The sequence below is a fragment of the Euwallacea fornicatus genome, chromosome 11 (genome assembly GCF_040115645.1).
Source record: "Euwallacea fornicatus isolate EFF26 chromosome 11, ASM4011564v1, whole genome shotgun sequence".
Lineage (NCBI taxonomy): Eukaryota > Metazoa > Arthropoda > Insecta > Coleoptera > Curculionidae > Euwallacea > Euwallacea fornicatus.
In genome coordinates this window covers 1,852,248-1,875,565 of record NC_089551.1, presented here as the reverse complement: position 1 = coordinate 1,875,565, position 23,318 = coordinate 1,852,248, and the positions used below count along the sequence as shown (strand labels likewise).

Sequence of the window (23,318 nt, the reverse complement as noted above, 5' to 3'; positions counted from 1 at the left end):
ATCGTTGATAATTAAGCGCATTGCGTGTCGTGACTTTTCATTTCCTAAAATGTGTTGCTTAAGTTTCCATAGCGATAGCCATTTACCCACCTTTAATCTCCTTTTTTTAATACCTCTTGTGGTTTTTAAACCAATTGCTTTACATCATAAGTGGTTGTTAATCTTAAACTGTGAGCTTAAGGAAGCGGCTTAAAGTGTCATCAAGCCAATTACCACCTAATTGCCAATTTCTCTCTTGTTGTATATTGTGACATAATTCCGCAATTACGACGCAGCCTGAACCAAATTCGTCTTGTTCTTCTATAAAATAACACAATTTATTGATTGCGCCTTCCATAAAATCAAAGTGGCATGTTTATGATAATCATCCTAGTTTTGCAAGGGAAATTTTTTCGTGGAAAGAAAGTATAAACACAAGCTGCGCATAAATGTTTCTTAAATAGTGGACGCGTGGGCAAATTGCCCCGACACGGTCGTACTAATGAAATTTATGCTAATTTTACTTTGCCCAATTAGGACTTAAAGGCCGGACACGATGCCGGCTAATTCAGCAAATGGATTAAGCGAATAATCGACACAGAAAAGGTCTATGTATAGATTTCGTCTACGCGGTTCAGGGTCGGCCTCAGGACTAATTCGGTTCTTTTCAGGCAGCGAATAAAAAAGAGCTGTTAACGCAACAGAGGCAACTTGTAACGAACCCAATTAAACTTCTGCAATTAAGAGGCAGAGGTTTAATATAAGGTAAACTGGGCTTGATTAAAGTTTATAGAGTATTGTCGGCACAGTACAAAGAAGTTCATCATTGTCTAGTTCGTCAGGATTAATTAGGAAAAGTTTTTCCACAGAACCGAGTTCAAATAAGGGAGATTCGTCGGAGGTAAAACAAAACTGCCCAGTTTCTGGACAAAGTGGTGGATAGATACACACGTAAATTGTGCTTTACGATGTCCCGTTGAGAATAATTTAATTTTCAAGGAATGAACCTCAAATTTGACCTATATAGGTGACTACAAGTTTCATATTTCATTACAAAGGGAAGCTACGCCCCTCGTAGTTTTTCATTAAAAAGCAATAAAAGTTGGCTATTTTCTGAATAAATGGTGAATAGTCGGCCAGCGGATGAAATATGTGGGTAAATCATACTTTATATTTTTCTTCCCATCTTGGCGTCTATCGTATTTATAAAGTTTATTCCCAGATATTTTCGGAGAGTTTGAAAATTTTTCCGGAGTGACCTACTGCGGAAAAGATTCCACTATTGGAAATCAACAGAATCGTCATTATTCATTGAAAAGCCCGTATCTCCTGTAAACAGTTGAAATGTACATTTTCCTGGCATCAATATATTTCCCATTTTCGTGCGACTCTATTATGCTCCAGATATGGCAGATTGTTCCATAAATTTTATGCAGCCGTTCCGGACTCCACATGTGCAGATACATGATCGGTAATTGAAAGCGCCATTAAATGATTTAGTGTCCCTTATGGTCTGATAATGTTGCGTTAAAAAAGAATGCCGAAGTTGCATTTGAAATTCTTTTTTGCTTTTAGTAAATTTTTTTAAATATTTTTCCAATGACAAATAGTTCATGCAGGCAAATACAGTTTTAAAATTCTTTTCCGAGTTTTTAGATATGGCTCTCAAAGAAAAATATATGAATTCCAATTGAAGCTTTAGGGCTCCAAACATCAGTCGCAAACTTGGCAAATTTGAAGGGAATACTGTGTTAACCCTGTTTATTAGTTTAACGAAACTGTTGAAACTTTTATTAAACTGTTGAAAATTTTGGGGGTACCTAAAAGGGCTAAAACGATGTTTAGGGATTCGTAAATTTCGTTTAAAATCCTGCAGATTTATTGTAAATTGTTACGAGAAATTTTGACATTTTTTCTTTCTCGGAGAGAAATTAAACGAATTGTTGTCCATGTTTACACGAGCTACCCCCTTTGAAATCTGCTTTTCCAGTTATCACTGAATTCCTGATCATAAAATCCGGGACGCTCTGTATTAAAGTGCAAATGAACCCCGTTCTCACACAATTCGCTCTGATAAGCGAAACAGAGTACGCGTGCCGGGCTTATGGTCCTGGCTTTGGAAGATCAGCAACCTCGATACCCGATTTGGTTTCTGCCTCTCATGTGTTTATTAATGTCTTTTATATAAAAACCATTTTTTTTAATTCGTCAAATTGGCAAATATCAAAGGTGCATTAAAAATATTTTGTCACATTATGACATTGCTTTAACGCCTGGTTTTCAACCCTCTGTTAATTTTGCCAGCAAGATAATTTAAGGAATAGGATTGAAAACGTTTTACATCTACATGTGTTAATATTGAGATCTAAAGACGTTACGTACGTGATTAGTTTAAGGTTAAAGATAATTTCTAGTCCATCTCATAATTCACCGTATTAACGCTTGAATTGGAGCACAGAAGCGAAGCCCTGACGACAAGAGCTGAAATTCATGTTTATTTTGCTTAATTTCGACCTATTTCCCTAAAGTTAGTTTAACTGATGGGGTGCGCGGCTTCAAAGGGAAATCAACAAGATTTCAAGTTATCGTTGAAGCAGCTCTTGAATTTTTGTTTTCAGTTGACCTACTCGTGACGGCATGCGCGTGGCGGGTGGCGACGAGTACGCCGAGCTGGCGGAACTGGGCTGCGGTTTCGCTTCGGGGGCCCCATCACGAGGGCGCAGGACACGCGGCGGAGCCCCAGCCGAAGCGGAGGATGCCCTCGGGCCCCAAGGTAGTCCCAGGAGGCCCCGCTCCGGCCTGTACTATTCGCCTCCGGGGACCAGCTACACCATTGTGGAGAGGCCCAGTTCGGCACTGCACCATCATCGCGAGTATCGGGAGCGGGAGCACCATTACAGCTCCCTGAGCAGTCCCAGGGGGACGTACTTGGGGTCGGCCAACAGCCGCGGAACCCCTTCGAACAACAAGAAACGCCCCATCTCCCCCGAGCAGGTACTGCGGCTGTTCGGAACGGGGACGGGGAACCACGCTACCGGGGTTCCTAAATCGAATTTGGAGAGGTCGAGGAGGTCTCCCGTGAGCAGTCCCCCATCGACCACTCACAACTATAGAATGCCGGTGTACTCGCCCTCCATTCACGAACTCGCCACGAGGACGGTGAATATGGTGCGGGATCCGCAAGATCCGGGATTTGGGATATGTGTTAAGGGTGGTAAAGAGGCGGGTAAGTTTGAGAAAACTGCAGACCAATTGAGTTTTAATTAACTCGTATGTCAAAAAGCAATTATTAAGGCCATTGCTTCGCATATGTTACTTCAGGTAACTGCTCTACGAGTTCCCTAGATATCGTCGTTTGTGTGTGTGTGTGTTTTTTTAAATGTGAGTTTGCGGTTAGGACCGAGTTTGACCGTGGCCGTTCTAATTGGCAAAGCAGACTGATTTTTAAATATACAGGGTGTTCGGAAAATGTATGTCAAAAATGGTGTCACGAGATTATTTAGATCGATACATTAAGATTTGGTTCAAAAATCATTTGAAAAGAGTGCCTCGTTTGGGTTAGCTCAGGCTAGCTCGGGTTAGTTAGTCGATGTGATCGCTGATATCACTTATAGAAAATGTCATAGAGATTTATCGAAATTATATGTAATTTCTTTTGAGATCAATAATAGCGTGCTCCAATGAAGAAATTATCGATGTTAAAACTATAGGTTTTACATGATTTATTTAAATTATTCTTTGTTATTTAATATTTTTATGAGTTTAGCTTTCGCTGCAGATCAGGAGACTTGGCCGGCTTTTCAATTGAAATCGAACAACTGTCAGCTGATCCTCATGAAAATTGAAAACAAATTAATTCAAAAGAACGCCATTATCGATCTCAAAAGAAACAACTGAAAAGAAACTTAATAAAAAATTGATACATTTTCACATTTTCCATAAATGACGACAGACAAGTATCGATAAAAATCTAAGCGATGGCAAATTGGTGTTGGGCATGAGAAAAGAAAATATTTTTTCCGGCGTAAATGTTGACCGTACGAAAAATTTCCAAGAGATGGTAAACTTGCGGAAGGGACTAAAGTACCATCAGAAAAAAAATCAATACGATGCAGCTGCCCAGTGAAAATTTCTCGTCATTTTTGTCCGAAGATGTCCAAGAACTTGCCGCTTGTACGTTGCGAATAGACATGAGTGTTGCCTGAAAATAATCCCTGACTAATGAATGGGTTTCATTAAAATTCATTTGAAGTATTCTGCAGGTAGAGCAGAAGGCACGTTTTTTTTTCAAGAACTCTGACCGCCGATAGAGTCTAAGCGAGACATTTTTTTAAAATAATTTTGCAACTAAACCGTAATGTTCTGACCCGAATAAGCTCGTGATACCACTTTTGAAACGCATTCCCGGAATACCCTGTAGAGTTGCGGTAGAAAATCAATATTTCTATTATAAATATTGCGTTAGGCGCTTATGAGCTTTTCTCCGTACTAATGCAACTTTCGCTCATATATTCTCATAAATTTCCCTTAATTCTCCGCTAAATCATCGAAATTAGAGCGTTCCACTGTTGCTAGAAAACCAAGCGTTCTCGCCATCTCTATTCCCTAAATATCGATTGTCTCTGGATATATTTTTAAAGTGCATCGATACGATAACAGCTTCGATGCATTATTTAGCGGCCAGCATGGGACGGTCCAGTTGCATTTCTATTCTCCACATTTCACTGTTCCTTGACACGAGACACAAAACTGTCCTTTTCCAGGGGTGGGGGTGTACATTTCGCGAGTCGAAGAGGGCAGCGTTGCCGAAAGGGCCGGACTTAGGCCTGGCGACTCCATTCTGGAGGTAAACGGCACCCCATTCACCGGTATCTCGCACGAGGAAGCCCTCAAGGTAATAAAAAATGTAAGCACGTCCTTTTTCATAACCGTCGATTGTACGATATTTTATTATGATTGTGCGTAAAAGCGTTTTTGGATGGGATTCACAATAGCCCCAAGATTAAAACTTAATGGGGCAGGCGCGATTAATAAAGAGCTTTCATTAGGTCTTTGTTCCGATTTTTCCGGGGGAAATTACGCTGTCATTGTGAGATATGTTATTAAACTTGAGTAGGGAAAACGCATACTTTTTTTTTCTACTGAGAGAAATAGCTGCGTGGGAGCTACGGCCTATCGATCACCGGGAAAAATCCCCAATAATGTGGAAATTGAGTAATCAGACTTTGGAACACATTTCACTAAGAGTCAGGGGAAAACTAGTTCGTTAATTAAAACTCATAATCCTCAAGAGATTAGAGCGGTTACTGAGGACGTAAAAGTCAGAAATCCTCTCCTCCGGTATATTGCGAGTTTAATCTATCATGCTTGAGCCGATTTAAAAACTCCCATCCCACATCGCTCTGAACACGCTGAAGTAGCCACTTTTGTAGATTCACCCTTTTGTGGCTTTGTCCGGGAAAAAAGCCAGAAATGACGCATGGAGGTGTCGTTTCTTATTCGTGTCCGTCGATAACTTGCAAGGAAGCAGGGAGTTAGCATGAAAAGGGGCAAAATTTCCAAGATGCTTATCGAAACTGCGGCAAACCGTCCAGTTGCGAGCCAATAATAACCGTTGAACTGGGTTCACATGTTAATTGAACGGGTTCAACAGGTGCCGGAATCGATTCAGAACGGAAGTCTTAAGAAAATGTATTATTTTAGCAGGCGTGGAGTTTTAGGGGCTCGCAAAGTTGCCAAGAGTATTAGAACAGCTTTCAATGATTTCAAGGGGAGTTTTGAATATGGTCCAGATTCTGCTGGTAAACTGCCTTTCCTATCTTTTTCTGTGTTAACGCTTGCTTATGACGTAAAAGTTGGCTTTCTTCTGGACCACTTCAAAACGTCCGGATGTAATCCAATCAGAGCGGTGTGGATTGGCAATTCGCGATGATGGTTTTCTTGCCGAGTTTGTTATGTAAAATTAAAATATCCACAATAAAATCTTTTACCATCCCGATAGGAGAGTCTCAAAAGCAGTCTCTAAAATACAAGATAAACATAAAATAGAGCTTTCGGTGGGTGCAGAGTGCGCTTAGTCTCGATTTGATAGTCTCGAAATAGGTCAACTCGGCGATAAATTCGAAACAGATCTGGCGGAAAAACAAGACACAGTCTTGGATTTTCTTACAATGTCCAGTAGCACGTAAAGCACACAAAAACCAGAACAAAGCAGCCAGGTGTTATTACAGCCGACTTTCGATGAAAGGCAAAAATAAGCCCTCGCGACGACTCAAAGGGAGCATTAGGGTGGAAGAGCCCTTTCAGCGCTAGATCCCACCAAACACGTTCGTTTACAAAGAGAAAAGAAGGTGTCTTAAATACTTTTTTCGATTCCGACTACGAAAGGTTCCGTATTTATTACGCGTTTCCAGATGCTGAAGTCCTGTCGGAAAATAAGTATGACCGTTCGCACCCCGAATTTACCCGGCACCGGGGCTATGGCCTGCAGTGGGGCGCCTTGGCAGATGAGGCAAACTTGCTCGTGGATGGATAGGCATGGGCGGCCCGTGTCGCCCCCTTTGGAGTACTCAAGAGGACGAACTGGGAATAGGACTTCCAGCAAGGATCGGAGTGTTAGAAGGGTGAGTTTTAACGCGAATTCAAATATAACGGAAAATTCCGAGAACGCCTCAAATTTCAAATTCCCGATTGTCTTTTTCCGGACAGCAACTGTCCCGCAGATCTGACCGGACAAATCCCGCTATTAAATATTCTGTCAAACGTCACATTTTCGATCTATAAGAGTGACCTGTTTCTTCCCCACAACGCTTCAGCTTTCTAGGCAAATTTTCTTATGCCCACGATTTTCATTGTATCAAACCAGGCAAAACGTGTGCAGATTCGCAATAGATAGCCGGATTTCATTTCAATGGTTATTCACTATATTTCGCAGGAAAGTACCCGTATGTTGGCTGTTCCCTATTTATGTAAATGAGGCCGGGAAAATGGGTTTTAAATGCACGATATACCATGGAAAATGTTCCGGAAAATTGGCCTGCGCACCCAGATATCACCGTTGTAATAAATAAAATGCTTCACGGCTTATTAAGTTTGTTTGTACTTGTTTCGTTGCCTCGAAATTTTACTGCAAACTTTACCACACGTTACCTAAATTGAAGGAGAAGTAACCGATACGCAAAACCGATACGCCGACGAAATAACCGATACGCAGAAAATTCCATTTCCCGACGACCACCGGAGCGGCAAAACGCCCATTAATTTTCCAGTACAGGTATATTTGTCAAAGCAGGACGGAAATTTACTACTTTGCACCACCAACGATAGCCACCATTAATTGACTTTGTACTGTGAATAACTCACGTGTAAATTTGGAATTTTCAGGTAGATTTATGCATTGAGCCCGGCCAAAGTTTAGGGCTGATGATCAGGGGGGGTGTAGAGTACAACTTGGGGATCTTCATCACTGGAGTGGACAAGGAGTCGGTGGCGGACAGGGCCGGATTGCTGGTGAGAAAATTTCAATTTTTTGCGGGAATATAAATAAAATTCCAACAAAAATAGAGTTTTAATAACGGCAAAAGGCCTGCTGATACTCCCGATATCATTAATCGGATAGATGGCAAGGCCACGTCGGGAGCTTCTCTGATATCGATTTCATGGCTTCTATTTTGTCCTTTGAAGTTCCCCGAATGGCCCGGAAAATTGTGGATAATATTTACAAGCCCCTTGGGCTTTAAATAGCCAGAATTTGTCAGTGTAGCTGGGAATGATAATAATTTTTATTGTAATCGATGGGATTGCGTGACCAACAGACATCAACTGAAAACATCCCCGGGGCACGACAGTAAGAATTATTTCAGTTTGATTTTTTACGTTTTTTAACCATTGCCGATGATTCAGGAAATAATTCAACAAAGTCATGCAAAAATTTAAATTGAATTGGAATTTTAATCAATCATAAACTTCGGGCGGTAAATTGATTTTTTGGCCTTTGAAGGGAGAACTCCATTATCTACACAGGGTGGCTGGAAACACCGGCGGGAGTGATTCGAGAGATTAAAATAATAAAAAAATTCTTACAAACATACCCCAAAAAGTGCTTCTTACAGGGTGTAGGACCCCTAGAAAGGGAACTCTGAGAGATGTTTTTTTTTTAACGTTTTGTGATAAATTAGTGATAATCGCTATATTTTCATAAGTTAGAAAGGGATTTTTTTTCGTGTTAATAACTGCAGAATTTAGTCACGTGCGTCACGCGCAGGGGGTCTCCCACGTACTTATTCGTATTTTTTTTGCGACACTTTTTAATTTCCAAAATTAAATTACTGAATCGCAAATGTATTTTTGTCCCCTCATTTCACCTGGTTAGGACAAACAGTTTTCCAGAAAAATTAGTTTTTATAAATGGATGTACCATTATCTGGACATCGAAATGCGCTTTGATGTGGTAGATATCCCTGTAACAGAAGTATTTTTTATTGCTCAGCAGTAACACAACGACATTACTGAGAATTTATCAGTTATTCATAACAAATGTTGAAAATGGCCTCCGTTCATCTGAATGCATCCCCTAAATCGTTTAGAAAATTTTGCGAAAAAAACATGTTCAGAATTTCCCCTTTAGGTTCCCCCCTTAGAGGTTCGAACTCCTTTGAGGAGTGATTTTTGGGGCATGTACATAAGAATTTTTTTTAATATTCAAATTTCTAGAATCACCGTCCGACGTTATTTCCGAACACCCTGTAGATCGTAATGTGGAAGATTTACTCCGCAAAGGTTGGGGGGATAGTGTGGGAAAGGTCTTAGAAATCCATTCGAAATGACGGATCTCTAAAAGATCTACGTCACTGATTAAATATGTTAAAGCGCAACTAAGCATCAATTGCAAAGGGGCAAATTTGCTTCCTGATGTCTTGAAATTCAGGGGCGTACCAGACCGAACTTTCCAACTGGTGCCCGTGAACGATTCAAAGAGAGTTATTTCGGTCGAAAGTAGAGCGCTATGCCACAGAAAGATAGCACTTTCCACACTGACTTTTTGTATGCTATAGCAAAGTAAGATACATTTGCGGCAGAACATCTCTTCTGCCTCTGAAAAGCTCCTCTTCAACTCTTGTCTACTCTCAGGTGGGCGATCAAATTCTAGAAGTAAACGGACAGTCCTTCATGGACGTAACTCACGACGAGGCAGTCGCCCAGCTCAAATATCACAAACGTATGTCTCTGGTGGTCCGGGATGTGGGCAAAGTGCCCCATTCGTGCACCGCCTATGACCGCGAGTTCGACCTATGCAGTCCCGGGTAAGATTCGAGTCCTGTAAGCCACTGAAACACTGAAAGCCCCCTAAAGGAGTAGACTGGCAGCTGCTTCTTGGGTGACCAGGAAATGGGCAGCCGCTCTTCAAGCCGTGGAGGAAAAAGCTCGGATCCTGCTGTCCAGGCCGGAATTCGGAGCATTGGTTTACTACACTGACGAGTATGCCGCCAGACACATGACCGTAGATGCCTTCGTTCAGTGTATGACTGAACTACTGAACACCCCTGATAAGGTATTACAAAGGGCGATTTGTCTTAAACGATTGAGAAATTTCGACTGTTTCAGCATACTCTCATGACCGAATTACGGGAGATAGTGGCCGTGGAGGACAGGCAGAAGTTCGACGAACTAGTTTATAGGAGGATTGAGGAGATGCCGAGAGGGAGGGACCCCAGGGAGCACGACTATCGGCATTCCAGGGTGAGTAAGTGTATCCACGTCCTGTTTCACTTTCGTTTCAATTTAGAGCCGAAAGGGCTCCGTTCCAGAAATAAAATCAATCCAGATGTTGCTTGTCGTCGTTTAGCGCACTTGTTGTTCTTGTGGTGAAATTCATCCCTTCGCCCCCCCCCCCTTCCCCCCGCCCCCCTTCGTAATCCGACCTGCCTATGATGCATAAATTATGAGGTTCGCGTGCATATTTCGTGAAATGTCGAAAACTTAATAAAACATGTTGGTATCGATCCAGGTCCGGATTACACAAACAGCAATATTGCCAACCTTACATGGAGATTGTGCATCCGGCAATCCGAGATAATAGGCTTTTGTATTCCCGAGCACGCAGTTCAAATATTCCAGGGCAAAGGAGAATTTCGTCCTGGGATACGATATTATGGCCTAAATTCCCTTCGTTGCATATTAGAAGCTTAAGTAGGAATCATTTCACAATGCTATTCTCCGACAGTTTTCGAGCAATTTATTCATAACGCCGTGCCGGGTTGAGGCTCCGGGTGTTACATGGCCAATTAGTTTTTAATTAAGCGGCTTAAGAGTGGATAATTAGCTTTTGTGGTCTCAGGGTACTGTTTATGTCGCTAAATATAGGATGCGTGGAGATACGGGTCGGCTTGCTGATGTTCGCAATTTAGGATTGCACACCGTTTAATACAAAGTTTTCCGCCTCCTCTAGTGCAATCAAGCGTTCACTGCATATTTCTCGATTCAATTTATCGGTTTTGTAGCAACGGAAATGCAAATTTCAGTTCGACCATCTCTAATCACAAAAATTCTCCGAGCGAGGACAAGACTGTTGTCATAAGCGCGTACCCTGGCTCGATATCCAACACACGGAGTAAGCCCATCGGGTTTTATGCGAACAGATATGTGCGCTCGTGATCTGTTTATCAAAAGTGTCTAAAATTTAATCTGCTCCATTCGGCTTTAAGCGAAGCACCGCGATCGTGCCTTTGCCCTGCATAAGTTTCGCGTTTTAGGTAATTTCCAAAATCGCGAACAAGCCTATAGACAATCGGATTGTCTGGTGTAAGATAATACCGGGGATTGCAGAGTTGAGGCGACAAAATCCTGCGGGAAATTCAGCTCAGCAAAATATGGAAAAAAGTTCATATGAACGGGGGTTCGAAAATCCCTCGTTTCCGAAATACAGGACGGTAAGGTTTTTTTTATCGAGTTTTCCATTAACAGCCCAAAAGCTCTTTAGCCAATTTTAATGGAATTTTCACGGTTTACTAAAACAATTATCGGACCAGTTAGATTTCACCCAGAATTTCCAGGGACATATCCAGCGAGCAAGTCAGTTATTTTTTGTAGAAAAAAATATCGCCCTATAGTTTTTTGCTGTTTTTGTATAGCATTCAGATCAACTCACTAAAAATACATTTTCGTCTTTTGGCTTTTTGTGTGCTTTGTTTTCGAGAAAAAATTACGATACCACGCCTCGGCACGGTCTTTAAACTCCATAGGGAAAAATTTTTAATATTTAGAAATGATCCAAAAAAAGCTAATTTTTTTTCCTTGTTATACCTTGTTTATACTTGTTGATATTAAAAACACCCTCAAAAACAACAGACTTGCTCGCCGGGTGCGCCCCTGGAAATGTTGGAACAAATCTAATTGGTCAAACAGATGTTTGATAATAATCGTTTTCGTAAACGGTAAAAGTTTCATTAAAATCGACTAAAGGGTTTTAAGCGTTTTTGTTTTATTAATAAAAATCTCAATTTTTATTAAGAAAAATACTCAACATCCTGTATGTCGCGAACGAAGCATTTTCGGACCCACGTTCGCATGAACTCTTTTCCATGTTTCGCTGAGCGACATCCCCCAGGCTTTGGTCACTTCAACTCTGAAACACCCTGTGCAATTTTCAACCTGTATATTAAGAAAATTCCACTTCTAACGCCCCACGTCTAACACAGATTTTCCCGATTTTTCAGAGAAAAGGAACAGCTCCCATTCCAGACTCAAACCACTCGGTATATTCCGGGTTTCACGAGGTAAGTCACAACTTCCATCATCCAAAGCAGTGTTTCTGATAGACATATGTGGTGCTTGATGCCTTTCCTCTCTTACACTCCCCTTTTAGAGTAGAAAACGACCTTTGTTATTAGCTCTTTGGTTAATTTTACTGTTGATAACTGAAAGCAACTCAAAGAGACTCTTAGGGGTGAACGAAAACTGAAAAGAAACTCAACCCTTTTAGGACTACGGTCCAAGCGACCTGCCCTCAGGCATTTATAACGAGGAGGCTTATCGCTCCCCAAGCGAAGACTCGGGCCTTGGAATGGGATTTCCAGACAAGCCCAGGTGAGCCACCAATAGGTGTTTGCTGTTTTGTACATTATTTGGGGTTTTAGAGGGCGACCGGCCTCGGGAAAGACTGCAGGAGAGGACAACGACCAGCAGGTGAATTAATGCCTCATTGTCCTCACACCCTTTAATATGTTCTTTATCGTTAATTAGAATAATAGGCTTGCAAAACAGGGACGCAAAATACTAGTCAGAATCAGAACTGCGTTTCCCTATTATAGAGCACTGGCACCAACATATTTCTATCATGAAGTTTCTTGCACATAATCTTAGTTTGCTTGCCTTTGTAGTGTCTCAAGCAGGTGGTAAAAATCGGGTTCTTAGTTGAAAATGTTTCATAGGAATTTGCGGGTGCTGAAGATGAACATGGAGTTGGCAATAGGAGGCATTCCAGTCCTGGAGAGTCCAGGTCAGGGTCCACGACTCAGTTGCATCAGCAGGAGTACGCCGATTCTGTAAGTGTTATTCTTCGTAAATTGTAAATTTTGCGTAAAGCGGTTTTGGAAACACATTGAGCAATCAAAAAGAAAATATAATGTATGTGAAAAGAAAATTTGTTAATTGGGATATTTCCATCGACATGTTATTAGGCGTCAAAGCTGCCCTTTACTCCCTGTCGCGTGCAGGGCTGGCTTTAAGTTGATCAATCGACACGGAAATTTCAAGGTTTATCGAGAAATCTTTCCAACGAAGCATAAACGATTAATGTAAATCTTCACAGTTCGGAAGCAAGAATTTTTAAATGGGGACGCGCCCTTGACTTGGTTTTGCCCCCGAAAGTTCATTTTAAATTCAGGCCCATGTTAATGAATTGCCATGAGCATTCCGGGGTTTATGTGGAAAACTTGTGGCTTTTGAAGCACTTGTACTTTTGAGGTTTGGAAGCAAGAATTTTTCCAATGGGGAGAATTTCTCGGCTCGCGTGGTGGCCTCGACTGCCCTTTAAGTCGAGGCCCTTTCAGGGCCAGTCCTGAGTGCATCAGTCAACATGAAATTTTCAATACTTATAGGGCAAACTGTAGGCTTTTTAGTGAAGCAAAAGCGGTTTATGTAGGATGTGAGGATTAGTAGCGTTTTTATTTTAATGTGAAATTGCCGCCTTAAGTTCAGACTAACGTTACAGCAGCGCGTGGAAACTCGACCCTGTTGGTGTCCTCCGAGATGGGGGATTACATTGAAAATCTGAGTGTTTACAGAGGAGGCTTTCTCCTTCCCAATGGAATTTTAATGCGATTAATATAGCAGAGAATATTTCTTCGAGGCCAAGTTGCAGTCTTGTATGAGCCACTTTTTGCACCCAAAGCAACTGGCCGAGTGTCCTAATACAGCGCTCGTAAAAAGCATTGCAACACCTCTATAACTTTCATAAAACTGATATTATTTGAAAAATGCTTAAACACGTACTGTTCCATTTTAATAAAAACATTTAATGCACTTTTTTCGACGTTCAAATTTTCCGCCCCTGTCCAGCTACCCCTTCTGGCTTTTCATTTTCAAGTGGGGAAATGTCCATTGCAGTGTATTAAGGTAATTCAATAAGGGATGCACCGGTGTACTCGGAACGAAAATTGGATCTACGGTTTCCTTAAAAAATAAAATTATTAGATACAAAATCAATTAACTCGCTATTACCTCAGGCAAAATCGAATTTGCCACTATAAATGCACAAGTTGGGCTCCGGCAACAATTTGGCAAAGACTCAGTCGTTTCTCGAACTTTTATGTGCAATTATCCAGTGTTGGTTCTGCCATTAATTGCAATTCGGTGCGAATTCTGAGACACGAATCGTCTAAAGTTTGAGGCCCACTGTGGCGAACGGAACGTTTCAAGTGACCCCGCAAAAAAATCGAGGGGCGTTAGATCTGGAGATCGCGGCGGCCATTCTATCGCGCCTCTCCTAGGGAAAATCCCGCATCGAGATACTCTCTCACAGCTATAGCGTAACGTGGTGTCGTTCATTTTTAACGAAATTATACGTTTTTGTTTCATTTAAACAAATTTTTAAAAATATCAATTTTATGAAAGCTACAAACGTGTCGCATTGCTTTTTCCAAACGCTGTATATTTTCTCGTTTATTGGGGACTAAAATGCGCTAAAATAATACGGTTATTTCGAATATAGCAATATCACAGTTATATGTACACGCTTATTTACATACTAATTGTTATCATTACATAAACGAGTATTTAGTGTTAGTCAAGTACAGCGGTTCGATGTCGTAATAATGCATGAATAAACTATTACAAAAACCAGTATTATCTAAATCTAACGGTTAAGCTATACAGTGTTTCAGCAGGTTTTAGGTACAAGTACAGTTTTGAAAGATACCGGCTCGCTTAATGGTCAATCCGAATTTTTTGGAATTAGAGCGTGAAGCACAACAATGCGTGCGAGTTTTTCCGGCGCGAACAACCACAAATTGGCAAAATATCAGAACTCACTTAAAACTACCGACTTAAATCTAAAGTTTCTCCTGCAAAGCCCTGCTGAGATCTTCAGTTGCTTTGGCCAAATTGCTCTGCGGCATCGACGGTTTTAGTTTCAAGTCCTGAGGGTCCTCGTAGATGTAGTCTTTGGGGGGCTCGGTGGGGGGGTACACGTAGCACCTTCCGCTGGAGCCGAATTTCGGCCGGGGAATCCGCACTCGCTTCACGTCCTCAAGCCAGGATTCCATGTTTGCGGCTGCAACAGATTTGAATTGTCAATAAATTTGAGTTGCGGGCAACTTGCATTAAGGGAGATGGGATTTATTATCTAGAAAGGCTCTCGAAAATTCTCAATTTTCCCTGGAAATATTGCTTCTTATAGAAAACACGAATCGATGAGAAATGTTGCGACTGAATTCAGTCTCGATGGAAAATTTCTATTAGAAAACGGTTTCCAAGTCCTGTTTACGGCACCGATCGATAAATCACATGATTGTTGCACAAGGTTAATACACAAGTTACATAAGTTACACTACTTTATCCCTGACATTCTCAATTAATTCGATTGAAAGAGCATTTCAGAATAATTGAAGTCTGCACTTATATCAGGAAATGCTAATCGCCGCACATTTCATTAGAGCATTGAATGCTTCTCGGCATTATTTTTTGCTTTGACCAGAGAGAAAAGCAGTGAATGAACCCACTTATTGAACCGTAATACTGACAACCGACAAAAAAGTAAAAGCAGTCTTAATTATCGCACCTCATTACCGTTAAGATATAATACACTTTCCTTAATGGCTTGTTAGGCATGGCACGAACAAGCAGTAATTAAGATATGTTGCAACTAAACATAAAATTCCAATTATATCTCAGCAGATGATAAGGTCGTTGCAGTTTCGCATGAGCTGCTGGGAAGCACACAGAATCGTTACGTCATATGAATTCATATACAGGGTGTCCCGACAAACAATCAACGCTCCGTTACTGCGACACGTTAGGGTCTGGCACGCCATTGTTCCTGCACGTATTAGATTCGGATTTGATCAATTGCTGGTCCATACTGTGGTTCAGTGGCGTAACGGCATGAGTTCGCTGGAGAGAACTTTTCCTGTACAGGGGAGTTCCTAGATGTCGTGTACATATCGAAAGGGGCAATCTTTTAGTGTATTACAGGACCGAAAGTTCATAAAAACATAGGCCATGTATACGCTTCGTTACCGATTTACAGGGTGTTTACGTTAAAAAAAATTAAAAGTGATGGCCTGCGAAATCAAATATTATATGCATTTAAAATCGTAAGGAATATTCCGGGGGTATGTGAGAGGGTGCAGGCATCAATGAGAAGAAGGGCGGATGCCTGCGTAAGGGTTGGAGGAGGTCGCTTTCAACAGTTGCCGCAACGTAGTTCCTTCGTTAAGGTTATTATTATTATCGTTATTTAGGTTATTATTCGTTGCTTTAGTTTTTAGCAGGCAGTTCCAAGTACTTTCAAAATTAAAAAAAAAATTGAACATTAATTATAATAAATAATTGTTTATTTATAGTAAATTTTAATTTCATCTGCCGAATTTTCTGAAATATGATCAGCCTGCATATAGGTATTGAATTGCTCGTGGATACCGTGTACTCACAGAAGAGGGTTTTCCTTTAGGTTATTTCATGACTAAAAGTTCATATAAACATATACTCCGTTTTGCGAATACCGGGTGTCCAGGTGAGCCCTAGACATAAGAAATTAACATGGGAAATCGTTTTTTTTCCTGCACATCTAACTGAAAAACTTTCACATGGAGGCGAGAGCACTTAAGACCGGCCATTATTTCGCAAATATTTCAATTTTCTAATTAGAGCCGTTTTGGATCGAAACGTCTCCAAATTTCAAAAACTTTAATGCCCCGCGTAACCGCCACGATTGGTCAGATTAGTCGGTGTCCTCTTCGAGCAGTTACTGTTTTTGCGCTTGCGTTGTTGGCGACTTCGGGTTCGTTTAATTCTGACCTTGACTCGGACCAATCGTGGCCTCGAACGGTTACGCGGGATGTTCAAATTTTTGAAATTTGCAGGCGTTGCGGCCAGCACCATGACCACCATGAAAAATTTTTCAATTGGATAAACCGTAAAAAAAATAAAAGCCGATTTCCTACGTTGACCTCCTATGTCCAGGGATCGCCTGGACGCCCGGTATGAAATGTCCATGTAAACAAACCACACGCGTGATCGCGAGGTTGGTCAACGCTGATTGGTCGTTTCTATCGTCTGAACGACCGATATTCTACAAGTGCGAGGCCATTTCACAGGGCCGAACTTGTTTAATTTTGAAAGGAGAGTATTTATTGCAAACGTTAGAAGGTGGAGAGTTGTTTAGCCGATAAAGCCTCTTTGGTGCACTAGGTCTTAGCTTCGGTAGTCGTTTGAGAAATATGACTCATTAAAAGAGCCTGTTCGAAAACTTTTTCAGTGCATTAGTGGCCCGACTGCGGCCCTGTTCGATACTCTTATTTTGAACGGATCATGTGCAGTTGTCACGTGCTGGTGACGTGCATTTGTTTACATGGATATTTTATCTTTCCATATGTTTCAGCGAGATGTTAGTCACGAAGCGAGCTGAAGGATCGCCCCCTTCGGTGTGCCCATTATTCTCTGGAACACCCTGTCTTTTGTCCCTTTGAAAGCTGCACGGGGGCGGCCTAAATCTGCGAGGTCAAGGTCTTCGTGGTCGCTGTTTATTTATACCGTCGAGGGCTTGCCAAATAGCCGCATGAATTTTGCCATTAATAACCCAAAACGAGTATGTTTTGTACCTGAATGTCCCGCCGTCAATTATCACAATATATCGATTTGAAATCGGCACTGTCATCCATTTAAACGCTGATTTACGATCTTTAATCGAGCCATTTTGTCATATGGCCCCGTGTTAACGAACTTTGATCAAGATACGGCCTTTTCTCATGAAATAACGGCGAACAAAGACTTTGCAGAATCAACAGGAGAATTCCCTTTTGTCGTACCTGACAAATTTCTCCTTATTGGCGAATTCCATGTTCTTTGGACCTTGGCAGAAAAACGAGTCTCCTCTCCACGGGCGATTACGTTGCCATTAAAAGAATCATTGAAATATGGCGAACTTTAGATTAAGTCTCCAATTAAGCCCCGGGAGATAGTAAATAATACCGTCATCAATAAATTATTGGTACTATTAGCAATGGGTCGGAACGAGGAACGAGATGTATCGGGAGATTGAGAGTGTATTGTCCTCTACCTTCAGCCGATTGTTATAATGTGAGCATTGTTGTCTCCACAGCATTAAACCATAAATCGGACTTTCTAAAAATTTAATATCCTGTGAAAGTGCACTTTGTTGTAATGGAACCAGTCACAGAGAGAGAGAGAGAGAGAGGGGGGGAGAGAGAGATGCAGAGGTTAATGTGCGTTTAATTGAAAAATTACATTTCTCCCTAGGTAGTTGCAATTTCTATAAATTATCGTCCATGATGAGTGCCTCACTTTTCTCGGCAAATACGGACTTAAAGTGGAACGAGGGCTATTTGAAGGCCATTTATCCGCTTTTTGTCCGTGAGGTATATTTGGTAAACATGGCCTTTTCAGGCCTAACTAGGTTACTGGTGCCGCAGTATCTCGAACCTAATCATCACGTACGTGCTCTCTCTCTAATTTAATTTCAAGAACCATCATCATCCCACGCTTAATTTCTTTTCTGTGCCACTTGGTTGGTCTCTGCACCAGCAGTCGATAATAATTCTAATTAATGCCTCCATTCGTTATATAACAAATTCGCAATTAAATCCCGCTTCGTATGCCGATTATGCATTATGTATTAGTGCATAATATGTTTGTCTGTTATCCAACATTAGCGGGCAATAGAAATCATGTTAAGTCGAGTTGCGTAATCACGGGAATTGATATAAAATCTCGATTAGAAGGGCTAAAAAAGCAACCTCATCGTCTTAAATTTATGAATACGCAACGACCCGGAAACGTTCCGGAGTCGCATAATTCCACTCGCTCCTTCCGCAAACTCTTAACTAAATTTATTCGCTTTTACGTGGAAACGAAAGTTAGTGTTGCAAGTATAAATCAGTGTTAAACTTTGACCTTTATCAGGTATCGTGCCATGGACGCAAGAGGGTTAAATTAATTCCATCTCGAACTGCGTTTCTTCCAAGATCCAAAAATCAGTCGATTAAAAAGTCCGGGAGGTGATCCGGGCGAGCCTGAAGACCCCGCTCGAGGAGGCAGCCTCGAAGCAGTCCTCCGAGAAAGGCCAATTTTGAACAATTTTAAGGCACAAACTTGCCCCTCCACGCCAATGAGCTCAGGCGTGGATCGTCCCGTAACTACGATATAGTCATTGTTAAATTTGGGCCGTGACATGGCAGGAAACAGTGGCGCGCGAGGCACTAATTTGAGGAGCCTTTAGTTGCTGCGGCTCGGGAACACCCATTAAGAAATCGAAGAAGGAATATCCGACAATATGACCGTGTTGCGCCACTGAAATTCGGCGTATATGCCTCTTAAGCATGATATAACTGATTGGACTGGTAGAGCAATATATGAAGAAAGAGTGGCGAATTTAGGTCTCATTTAAAAACTCGTTGCCCCAACTTCCTTCCAGGAGGCATCCTTAAGAGGAAGACAAATTTTGAAACGTTTTAAGCAACAAAATTGCCCCCCGACGCCGATCAACTTCAACGTGCATAATCCCACAACGACGATGTGGTTGTTGTTAAATTTACGTCGAAATATGTCGAGAAACAGTGGCGTGCGAGGCTCTAACTTGAAGAGCCTTTAGTCGCCGTAACTCGGAAACGCCTCTCAGGAACTCGAAGAAAAAATATCTGATAAAGTAATCATGATACGCCACTGAATTTCGGCGCATAAGTCTCTTAAGCATGATGTAACTAGTTAAAGTTGTGGAGCAATACATCGAAAAGCAGTGGCGAATTTAGGTCACATTTAAAAGCTCGTTACCGCAACTTCCTTCCAGAAAACGTCGGGAGGAAGACAAGTTTTGAAAAAGTTGTGTAGCTGATTGACTATGCTGCGCCACTGAATTTCCGTGAAAAATTATGATCCGTAATTGGGTAAATTTGTAGCGTAATATGTCGAGGAACAGGGGCGTACGCCAGATCTATTTTACAACTTGAAAAAATCTATCTAGCATGAGCCGATGTGATATCGATCGGCAATCAACACCGACGGTAAATGTCGAATAACTACGGTACTGAGCTACCAAACGAACTAAGGGCTCGATCTATCATCTATTCACCTTCAAAAACCAAGAGGTCTCATGAAATACCTTATATACTAACTTAAGACCTGATCCGACTGAACCGATTTACTAGTGTGCGTGATCTCTTAGCTGAATCTACTGTACATGCGAACGGATCTACTAACCTAGAACATCCTTAAAGACTCACTCATGAATTAATCTACTAACCGGAATCTTGCTCGCACATTAGGGAATTTAATGATTGATCTACGGTTAACAACTGGGACGAGATGAGTCAAGGACCTCAGAAAAAACGGATGTAGATCAAAAACGTCTGGGTCCAAAAAAAAGAGTAAAAAGTGGGGTTGAATTGGGGTCATCTACAGGGCTTACGCCAGAGAGTGTTGGCTCCTGTGCAAGAGCATTAAACCGTTAAACGTAAACTGCAATGAGAGTATCAACACATGTATAAACTTGTAGTACGTAAATGGTAGAACCAAACTCGTTGGTTAGTACCGAAGAGTCAAAAATTAGCGTTCTTCGTTGTCTCCTCGTACGTTAATTACCCTATTGCACTACATTCGATGAGGTACCATTACTTACCTCTATTAAAAGTAACAATAACCACCGAAGTGTCTGCTTCTAAAGCAATGTTTACACAAGCACAGGTACCACCGCCGACGGTACGTCGCAGACTGACTTTCTTGGCCTCATTGTGCTTTGTTTTGTTTCATGCTGCCTTTGATCTTGTAGGACCAGGTGAGTACCGTGTGGAGTTGTGGTGGTACCGACCGGCTGTACTCGGGCCGGTACCCATTGATAACTTATGTAGGTAGTGACCTAGGTAATAGCTTTTAGTACTTAGTTTTTTCTCTTTACGAGAAATAGTTTAGGCCTTAGAATAACTCGTTTAATAGCGTGACTTACGTTTTCTGCGTTCTTCGGTACTACTGCGAAAATCGTTTCTCTTGAAATTTTAAAGTGGTACTACCTTTAGGTTCAATTACGAAAACGGTTCGCACATTAATCTCGTGTGTCCGATGCGAGGCGGCGACAGTTCCAGCAATTTTTCTGGCCGCATAACGGTACCGCATCATTAGTACCGACTGCTTCAAAGCAGCTTTTCGTAATTTCCAATAAACTTAACTTAATCTTATTCACATGGAAAACGTTTGCACCGGCACTTTTCGCGCTACAGCCTGATTATTATTATGGTTGCTCAATCCGACATGCGTTTCCGTTCAGTGCGTACTCTATTGTTCGGCAGCCTCATTATCTTAAATTACTTGTTGAAACTTGGAAAGGTACTTTCCATTTAACGCAACAAACACAAAGAGGCCGCCATGCAAATCTGCTGACGAGAACCCGCGTGGAGTACCCTTCAACTAATCATTTTTGGAATTAGAAGGGCCCTTAAGGAAACCCATTTAAATGAGAGATTTTCTTTGTTGAGTTTCAAGGGCCGACCAATCGACGTAATAGCTTTGATTTATGTGTGGTGTAAACGAAGTCTTATCTAGCGTTAATTAAAGCCATTCTGGCAACTTCTGGGTTTGAGCGACAAGAGGGGAATATTATAGTCCGCCTGTGAAATGAAGAACTGGGTCAGAGGTTAATATGCAGGCGATGAGAGTGGTCCGAAATGTTGTCCACCGGTCAAAATCAAAAATCATACCCCCCCCCCTCTCACTCTCTTACCTTTATAATTTTTTTTTTCATTCAAAAGCAGCATTTAACAGGGAAAAAACCTTTCGACGTTTGTCTATTGTTTTAAATATTGCTTACCGCACAAAATGGCGGATTTTTCGAAATTGTAACATGGGTCGAGTGACACCTCAAATTACCGGTCTTTGGAAACTACGTTCGGCGGTGTGCTGCGATTCAAGATCGATCGACTGGTTTTTGAGAAAAGCAGGTATAAATCTGCTAAAAAAATACAATACAAACGAAGTTCAATAGTACGCAAACGATGAGGAAACTTGTTTGGTGATAAAAGAATTGGTTTGTTCACAGTTGGTGCTCACACGCAGTCTTTGGTCATTCAAACTAACTGGGAAAATCAGTGTTAACTATCAGTCCTAGACAATTCTAGATTTCGCTAGTCAAACCTGGAAGTCCCTGACAAGGTTAGTTGAATCCAGTTTTAACATAGGCCAAGTTACTCATCAATAGTTCTTACGGAACACGTTTTGCTAAAAAATATGGCTAAATTGTCTGGTTTTGATCTGAAAAATCTGTGATAAACCGTTGTAAAGACTTTTTACATACTATTTGCATAATTACTTGGTCATCCAGTAAATCCCAGTTCTAAACTCATTCTGTGGTTTTAATTATTTAAAAAAGCAACTCTATTAATAACAATCTATTATAGCTCTAGTATAAAACAAAAACAAAACGTTTACACAGTGCCGTTTTAATTTAAAAACAAAGTATAAAAATAGGAACTATAAAACCTATAGAAAACTGAAAGTTTCCATATCTGGATAATTGCGACCACACGCAGATGCATATGGCCCTGTGAGGTTATGGATGGCTACATAACTCACGTTCAGAGAGAATCGGAAACTATTTGGGGGAACGGGTAATTCTGGACAGTTTTTGTCCTAGATTTTGTGCAGTTTCAGTTACGTGGACCGTACGGTTCCACACGTCCAGGACTTAATCCAGTTTTTTTTTACTTTTATCGTGGCTTTTCCAGGTTTTCGCAATTATAGTTGTTTTTGTTTCACCTTTTTTTATGTTCCTCTACTTCTTCAGGTTACCTCATGTTTGTTCTCGTTTGGGCCAGTTTTGTTATCCAAAGTTTTTGCTATCGTCCCAACTTGTTCATGTTTTTTCCACTTTTTTTACTTTAATTTAACGTCAGTTCAACTGTTTTTTTTAGGACTTCTTCATCTCAGATTTTAAGAGATTTTTAGAAAGGTTCTTATGCATATTTTGTTGAGTTTTTATTCTGCTCTTATTTTATTCATATGTAATGTAGTTTTCTGACTTCGCTTCGCTCTCAGTGTCTAGTTAGTTATTCTTGCTCAGAACTGGTTTTCTATTCTCTTCTCAGTTAAGTTAATCTACTCTTCCTGCCTCAATTTTTTACGTTAAGTTTTAATATATTTTCTGATTTCATTTACTCTCCCAATCGACCTTTTATTGTTCTTTTTCATGGCTCCCTTTACGGCCCCTTAGTCGTCGCAAGAAATCAACAATAATTTTAAATTTCCATCTTTCGACATCGCTTTCCTACTTTAATTAATAAAATCGCTGGAAATTCGCCAATTTTCCCAAGAAATATTTTCGTCAATTCATAATTTCATCTAATCAAGGAATCAGCCAAACAGAGAAAAAGAAAATAGAAATTTGCACCCAAATGTGCCTCCACCAACCATTATAATAAATCATCAATAATCATCATCGTCATACACGAAATGTTAAGTTTTGGTACCACCTAGGGGCTACTCAGGTTCGAGCTTACCAGGCCACCAGAAAAAATATCCGTGGGTTCACGTATTTTGAGCTTTAGGCAACCCTTTTCAAATCGTCTTTAAGGTGTGACTCCATCATTGCAAATGTCATTGTGCGAGGTTCTATGAAGAAA

The 23,318-nt window shown here is 41.0% G+C and overlaps 1 protein-coding gene across 2 annotated transcripts in view; it reads left to right on the top strand.

The window, feature by feature from the left end:
- The window catches only part of dysc (dyschronic), a 42,269-nt gene that overhangs the window by 647 nt on the left and 18,304 nt on the right, over positions 1–23,318 (top strand). For both annotated transcript variants that reach the window (XM_066287551.1, XM_066287550.1), the window contains exons 2-12: positions 2,598–3,205; positions 4,743–4,885; positions 6,393–6,602; positions 7,363–7,488; positions 9,109–9,281; positions 9,331–9,529; positions 9,583–9,717; positions 11,694–11,753; positions 11,960–12,063; positions 12,114–12,162; positions 12,408–12,527. In XM_066287551.1, coding sequence (XP_066143648.1) covers positions 2,617–3,205; positions 4,743–4,885; positions 6,393–6,602; positions 7,363–7,488; positions 9,109–9,281; positions 9,331–9,529; positions 9,583–9,717; positions 11,694–11,753; positions 11,960–12,063; positions 12,114–12,162; positions 12,408–12,527 — 1,908 coding nt within the window. In that variant the 5' untranslated portion in view covers positions 2,598–2,616. The remainder of the gene's footprint in view (positions 1–2,597; positions 3,206–4,742; positions 4,886–6,392; positions 6,603–7,362; positions 7,489–9,108; positions 9,282–9,330; positions 9,530–9,582; positions 9,718–11,693; positions 11,754–11,959; positions 12,064–12,113; positions 12,163–12,407; positions 12,528–23,318) is intronic.